Source organism: Centruroides vittatus, unplaced genomic scaffold, assembly GCF_030686945.1.
Source record: "Centruroides vittatus isolate TY-2023 unplaced genomic scaffold, ASM3068694v2 contig_832, whole genome shotgun sequence".
Classification (NCBI taxonomy): domain Eukaryota; kingdom Metazoa; phylum Arthropoda; class Arachnida; order Scorpiones; family Buthidae; genus Centruroides; species Centruroides vittatus.
This window is the reverse complement of record NW_027122541.1, coordinates 152362-160133: the sequence shown is the minus strand read 5'-3', so window position 1 is coordinate 160133 and position 7772 is coordinate 152362. Positions and strand designations below refer to the sequence as shown.

General features: G+C 30.0%; 2 protein-coding genes across 2 annotated transcripts; both read left to right on the top strand.

Annotated features, from left to right (window-relative positions):
• Positions 1 to 2648: 2648 nt before the first annotated feature.
• Positions 2649 to 4090, top strand: LOC136982447 (uncharacterized). Its single transcript, XM_067278931.1, has 6 exons — positions 2649 to 2755; positions 2833 to 2887; positions 3029 to 3193; positions 3269 to 3472; positions 3695 to 3789; positions 3864 to 4090. The coding sequence occupies exons 1-6, from the start codon at positions 2742 to 2744 to the stop codon at positions 4015 to 4017; spliced, it is 687 nt and encodes a 228-aa protein (XP_067135032.1). The 5' UTR covers positions 2649 to 2741; the 3' UTR covers positions 4018 to 4090.
• A 2-nt stretch (positions 4091 to 4092) lies between these two features.
• On the top strand, positions 4093 to 5328 carry LOC136982446 (protein kinase C, brain isozyme-like). Its single transcript, XM_067278930.1, has 6 exons — positions 4093 to 4169; positions 4282 to 4357; positions 4428 to 4565; positions 4640 to 4719; positions 5171 to 5245; positions 5323 to 5328. The coding sequence occupies exons 1-6, from the start codon at positions 4119 to 4121 to the stop codon at positions 5326 to 5328; spliced, it is 426 nt and encodes a 141-aa protein (XP_067135031.1). The 5' UTR covers positions 4093 to 4118.
• Positions 5329 to 7772: the final 2444 nt, after the last annotated feature.

The following is a 7772-nucleotide window of genomic DNA, read 5'->3' as shown; positions in this document are numbered from 1 at the left end:
AGTAAGCTATTATTAGTTTAGAATTTGTTAAGTAACAAAGGAAGCGATGATTAACATGAAAATGTGACTAAAGTTGCCGAAGAAGCGGAGTTGACGTATCCTTTTGAACTACTGCAGGATGCCAAACAAGTAATCTAAAATTTGTTACAGAAGTAAGTTTATCGTGTAATTAGTTTTCTGAAATTTCTATTATACATTTTACCAACAAAATTCTTTTGAACATTTCTTATGTTTTATTTTAATTAATACACATTTCGTATTACATTATGTCATAAAATCCAACATCTTTTATAATTAATGTGTTGTTGTTATTAGTCAAATGATTTAACGCATTTTTTTATTGAATCATTTGATGATTAAAATACTAATTTAAGATAATGGACACAAAGGCATAATACATAAACTACACTCGACGATTAATTCATTACTGTTAATCGAACGTTCAATCCCGGTTTTTACTAAGTGAATTAATTACATTTTAATTTTTTTGAATTTCTGTCAGATAAATAAATATTTTTATACAAACGAAAGACAAAGTAGCTATAAAAATGTCAGACGATCATCATTTTATTTTCTTTAGTGTTCCAGAAGAAATCGTAGACAGCCAGACTTTCCTTTTTAGACTACTCAGCTGCCTATTTAAAAAAAGTAGATAAAAAGAAGCCGAAACCTCGAACACATAAGAATGAACCATTTAGACGTCGTAAGATTTACCATTCCAATTTTAAGAAAATTTTAAAAATTTTTATTGGTTTTCTGTGTTTTTAAAGAACTTTTTTAAAAATGGCAGCTTAGTAGTTTAAAAAGGAAGGCCTGGCTGTCTGTAATTTGTTCTGGAACACTAGAAAAATAATATGGTGATTGTCTGAAATTTTTAGAGCGACTTTGTCTTTAATTTCTATAAAATACATTTTAATCATTAATAAGAAATTTAAAAAGTTATCGACGTATCACGCCTTACTTGTTTGTTTCATTGCAATTTCTCCGATATAATTTACAAAAACAAAGTATGGTAATTGAATCTTGAAGATTGAACAATTCTAATTAACTATTGTTATTGTTGACCATTTCAAAATCCTAAAGAACGTCTCAGAGAAAGAAAAATCAAAAAACATAAATTTTTCGATCATGTGCCAATAATGCTCAAGACTTGAATCGTTACTAAGTCATTCAAAAATATTTTGAAAGGATAAATTCTGTTTTTACATTCCTTTTATTCTTATTTTAAATATAATATTTACATTGTATATACAAAAATGATTTCTTTTAATTTCAAATTTTATTCGTTATAATTAAAGCTTAATTAATTACTAATAATTCTTGCACGTTTTGATAGTGTTACTCGTCTAACTTTTATGTGATCCGCATCTTAAATGCATTTATATAAATGATGTGTAATTAGGAATCGCTCAATGAATGAAAGAAGGGTTTCGAAAAAAAATCTTATGCAAATGAAACGAAGATATATTTATGATGTCACAATTCTGGGATGGAATTTTTAATTATATTGTAAATGAAATAAATCTAAATACTTTTCCTTAACATTAGAGTTGTGCCAGGTCTTCTATCTAACACGTTCCAGGAAGAAAATTATGGAATTGAAATATCATGACTTCTGGTTTGCATCAAAATTTCGTGTATTTAATTTTTTGCCACGTAGGTATCTATATCTGTTCATCGGTGTAACTCCGTTTTCGAGAATAAGTTACCCTCATTTAAACCTTTAAAATCGTAATGTTAAAGATGCAAAATCGCGGTCAAAAATGCAGATTTTACATGTATTATCATGCCCAACGATTGCACGTTCAGTATTGGGTAGGACCAAAAAAATAGACTTGACACTGTCTTTCTGGGACACACACAATATTTCGTATGGATACATGCAATATATTTTATTGGAAAACACTAAAAATAAACAAAATTTAATATTCTTGTTCTAGTGATGAAATGATGGAGATTAGGCTAGTATGCCTTAATCTTCGAGAGTGCTCTCAGAACAGACTGCACGGGAAACAAACCAGAAATCTGTCCAATTCTGTAACTGAAGACAGTTCTGAAGAACTGCACTTGCCCGTAGCAGACCCACGCTCTCTGCTGTGAAAGGCCAACTCTCTTCAATAGGCTCAACAGAAAAAGCGCATATAAAATAGCGGTGAGTTCGGATGTTTTCTACGCACCACCGTTGACGACTTCATTTGAGCTCAACCCCAACGATAGGCCGAATGAAAGAACAATTTTTAATTTCTGATTATCTTTTTCGTTTAAAAATTTTCAAATTATATTTCTGCGTTCAACTTTAAACCAAAAGTGGCATATTATTAAGACCACGAACAGATTTTTGTAAATGAAAAGTCCATTGAAATCATAAATATTCCAAATTGGCAGTATTTAAGAGTAAAATGTGACGGGGGATTTATTGAGCGGTTAAAGTGACAAGAGCGATTCAAATTCGGACTAAAAACTGTAATATTTCTGGAAAATGGTCCATCCTGCACGTGAAGAATGCAGTCTTCCATTACTTTGCCCATTGTGTATATGGCCCGACCCACAACAAGTGTCATAAAAATGACTTCTCAAAGCATAGATGAAAAATATAAAAAATTTATTAATATCACACTCTATGGCGTCATTAATACAATAAATTTTCAACAATACCTTTGAGTTCAATTGTCGAGTTGCTATTGTTGAGTGGAACGTTTCCTTGCGCCGAAAAAGTTGTGTTGCGAATTTTCAGAAATAAAATGAAGAAGAAAAGGTAAATGTAATCAGTAATTGTGTTTATTCATACGAATTATTAAATATGAAGTATGAATTAATAGACTTCCTTTATAGTAGGAGAGAAGATTCTGAACCGAGTGTTCAGGAAAATAAAGATTACCCATTTCAGGTAAACCATTGATTTCTCTGTAAGAAAATCGGAATTATTCTTTGAGGAGATTAAGATAAGGAAGATTTTTGGTTAATTTTTTAAAACATTCTTATCGATAACGTTGCAAACATTGATGTTTTTTATCTTGATGTTTTGTAGAATGACAAAGATTCGCCTGCAACAAAATGTGACTCCTCGAAGAAAGACGAGTCGCAGTTGCAAGCAAATAACCCGAAAAATAGAAAGTTTATGGGAGTTTTAAGAAATTTTTTCTATAAATTCTTGTTATGTTGTTGCATTTCAGGCGAGATTTCTGATTCGGAGGTAAGTTTTCGTTCTTTCTGTCTTCCTTCCGTCAGCAAATTTTGTAAATAAATAATCATTTTTATAATTTTGTAGACTTACGAATCGGTAAAGAAACTCGCAGATTCAAAGCAGGAACACGACTGTTTTGATAAAGACAAACACTATATTGACAAATACAAAATTACTAAAGAAGTTGGACGTGGAAGTTTTGGGATTGTTTATTTGGTTAAGACCAAATACTCCAGAAAGAAAAAGGCTTTAAAAGTTGTAAAGAAGGAATTCTCTTTTTCTAATCAGGTATTCTTTAACAATAAATATCGATATTCTGTACATTATGGGGATTTAGAACAATTTCTGGAATATACAAACTAATCACGAATAAAATATACATATATATTAAAAAGAATAATTCTCTTAATCAGTACATTGAGAATAAGAGTAATCAATGCTTTATGAATTTACATTAGTATTATTTATAAATTTATATTTTGTGTGTATTTATCATTCATTTATTTATAGTTTGGTGAAATCCGGAGAGAAGTAATCGTTTGGAATTCTGTGTCCGCCCATCCGAATATCGTCAGATTCATTCGGTTCCTCCAAACTGACACAGTGTAAGTTTTTCTCTTTTCACCTGAGTTATTTATAATAATTTGTGCTTTGTGAGATAATAAGTTTTATTTTTCAGCTGTTGCTTTGTTTCGGATTTTGTTGAGGGAGAAACTTTGACCACATTTATACAAAAGAATAGTCCTATAGCGAAGAGCAAAGCAAAAGTGTTTGCCGCTCAAGTGGCCTCTGCCATTATGTATATTCATACGAATGGTAATTATTTCCTGTAAATGTATTTGCTTATTTAGTTCATAAATGTGTAAAGAGTGGCGAAATAATGCTTTTATTTTGAATAGAAATAATACATCGAGACATTAGTTTAAACAACGTTATGTTAGATGTGTACAAAGGTGCACAAGTAATTGATTTCGGTCTGTCCACAGTAATATATAATATATATTAAAATATATTACATATATAAAATAAACATTGTAAAATTCCTGAATTGTAGTTTTTTAACGATCTCTTGACTGTTTTATTATTACCTTTTTCAGTACGAACGAAATCCAAGAGATTTTTGTGGAACGTTATTATTTCTGTGTCCGGAAATTCTCCAGAGGAAGCCTTACGGTAGGGGCTTGTATTTTCACACTTGCTCGTATCATATTGTTGGATGTACTAATGAACGTATTGTTTGTAGATTCCTACTGTGACTGGTGGGCTTTCGCCATCGTGTTATTTCAAGCGTTGGTTGGAAGAACCCCTCTGGAGATTTATGTGAAAGAAGCGTTGGATATTGAGAACGTGTATTTATTGCCCCGTTACAATTGGATAAGAGGTAATGTATCAAAATTGTTAATTTAATAATAATAATAGCAATATAAGATAATTACTATTAAGATGTGTTTGCAGCTGCTTTAAATGTGAAGGTGTCGTATCCTGCTGAATTATCGGATGAAGCCAGACATTTCATTAACGACTTATTGCAAAAGGTAATTTTATACTTAATAAGGCATTTAACACCTTCTATCGCTTAGAATAGTTTATGTAATTGAAGAGAAACGTTTTCAGTCTAATGGAATAGGCCATACTGATGTGAACTGGCATTCGAACGTATTTCAAAATTCTAATAAATGGTACGTTCGGTCATTATATATTCAAATTTGCAACGAAGAAATAGATAAATTAACAAATAAATACTAAAATAAAATATACTAAATACACGAAAGCAACAACAATATAAAAAATAAAAGAAATACACAAAAAGGCATCACAGTATATGGGCAGATACGGACTAATACATTTATATTATATTTTTTTTTAATAACGTGTTGCCAATTAGTTTAATAACATTTGTTTTATCCGAAATAACACACAGAGGAAAATATTCGAAATTCGAATAGTAAATTTGAATCAGTTATTATTTGTTTTTGATTATTTCAGGACCCGTATAGACGTCCTTTAGAAGCAAATATAAGGGAACACGAGTATTTTCATCGAGTGCCTTGGCCCAAAATAGTATGTTTTATTTTCCAATATAGCATTTGAATGTCATTGTACGAAATAAAACAACTGATTTTTTTTTGTATTTTCAGACTTAAGGTTTTCAGCGGAATAAACTGAAAATGAAGCTTTTGAATAAAGAATGTGTCAATTTTACTTGGTTTTGTTTTAAAAATGTATTATATAGCCTATTATATTTACATTATTTGTATCATTATTACATTTCTGGATTGACAAGCGACATATCACACGATCCTGAAGACATTCACGAAGACGCTGCCTTCGAAACAGATGTGAAACTATCGACGTCTTTCGATCTGTTCTCAGAAGTAAGAACCGATCGATATGAAATGGAATGTGTCGTGTGTCAAGTCAGGTTTGACGACGAAGTTTCTCTGCAAGAACACATGAAAAAGTATCACTGAGGAACATTTTTAATGTTAATAACGTTGAAATACTTTGCAGTTTTCGATTGTTCTTCCGACATTCTTGAACTCTCGATTTTATTCTGTTTTTATGGACAAGTGAAGATTTCAAATTAGTTTGACATTTAAATTTTAGTGACGAAATTACACACGATATTTGACATTCAAGATTGTAGTGATTTAAATCAAATATAAATTACTAATAAAAATTTCCATAATTTTCAAAAAGTTTAGAACTTTTTATTTTTTAAAATCACGAAGAAAAATAAACTGATTCGGAATTACATAAACTTTGTATATTGTTTTTCTATAAACACAAATTAAGTGCATAAACATTAATTTTTCAACGTTATACAGTTATAGAGAACCTTATGGACAATATTAGTAATGAGGTTAGCTTCAATCTGTCATTGAACAATATGGAGACACCAAGATAAAAGCAAAAAAAAAAAAAAAAAAAAAAAAAAATATGTTAGAAATAGTGTTTTAATATGCTAAAAGAGAGCGATAGAACAGGATCACACGTGAGAGTATATGTGTTTGGTACAGGTAGGCTTATTCTAGCGTCTTGAGAAAGAGAGATTCTTACCCAATTTTAACAGAAGTTGCTAAATTTGGCGAATGCACACGAACTAGGCTTCGAAATCCGAATGGAAGAGTCGAATAGCAGGTTCTTTCTGTCGTAGAGAGGCCCATTCACACGCGTTTCGATAAGCGAGAGACAAGTCGGCTGTAAATGGTGTATACGATTATAATTTGTAAATTTGGTGATGGCTCAGGATGCTCGACACCACTTCATATATTAAAATTTGAACCACAGGAAATACTTTCTTTAGGAGTGAGCGGTGTGGTATGGGGCCAGGATATGTAAAATTGCTCTAATTTTCCTGAATTTCGAATTTATATTTTAAAGTATTACAAAGTACAACAACCCCGTTGATAATTAAAAACACTTGTAATCATTAATTTCGCAGATATTTATAAATTATTAATAGTAGTTACCTAGCAAAATATGCACATAAAATTCTTTACATTATTTATTATAAATTTATTTATAATGAAGAAATTACATTGTCACTTATTTATATTTATTGTATAAATGTATATATACTAAATAAATAATTTACAAGCTAAAGAAACGTTTTTTTAATATAATAATTATTTTCATTATTTAACTTCTATGAACGTTTATCTAAAATTTTATTTTTACTTAGAAAGAGAATTCGGCAATTTCGGCTGTTATAAGTACTAACTTACAGTATTTTTTTCTTTATTTCTCCTTCGCACTGCGTTAATTATTACGGCAAAGGGCGTTAATAATGATTTCGAAACTGATATCAATATCCATTAAAAAGTCATTGCACCTTCTGATCTCTCTCGTTTTTATCCTTATATTTCCAATATAAATATTTTTCAATACGAAAACAGATAAAATTGTATCGTAAAATTTCTTCATTTTATAGTCTACAGTATACTAAAAATGTATAAGTATTAAAAGAATGTATAAATCTGGGTTTTCTCCCTATGCTGTCTTTTAACATTTACTTTTTTTGTATATCCTAATTTTACTGTAGAAATTGTTGAATTTTTACATTGACTTGTTTCGTGTCTTCATCGGGGATAGTAATTATGCATTTTCGGCATTACTAAAATATACAATAATAAATAAATAAACAGTCCTCCAAGTTAGCAGACGTAGGGTTAATCGGGTGAAAGTTATCAATTATTAAAGAATAAGGTAGTTACACAAGTAAATGACCGATTAAGTATCTTAATAATAGAGATTTGTATATAATCATTTAAGAAACAGACATTTAACATAAGTAATGGTCAACGCTGGTTACCGAGAACTCGCACTACTCATTCAAAAACTGAATTTTTAATTTTCTGTAGTATTTATTAAATTAATGACAGAATGTTTTTAAAATTGAAAAATTACCAGTGAATGACCATATGGTTCTAGTAGTTGACTAGCTGAGGGCTATTGAATGACCGAAAGTGACTAGAATTTTAGGACACTATATGCGAATTTATACCATTGTATACTACATATGTGTTCGCAAGTTTTTGTAATTCAATCATGTAATTTCAGATTAAGAAATTGGAATAAAAATATT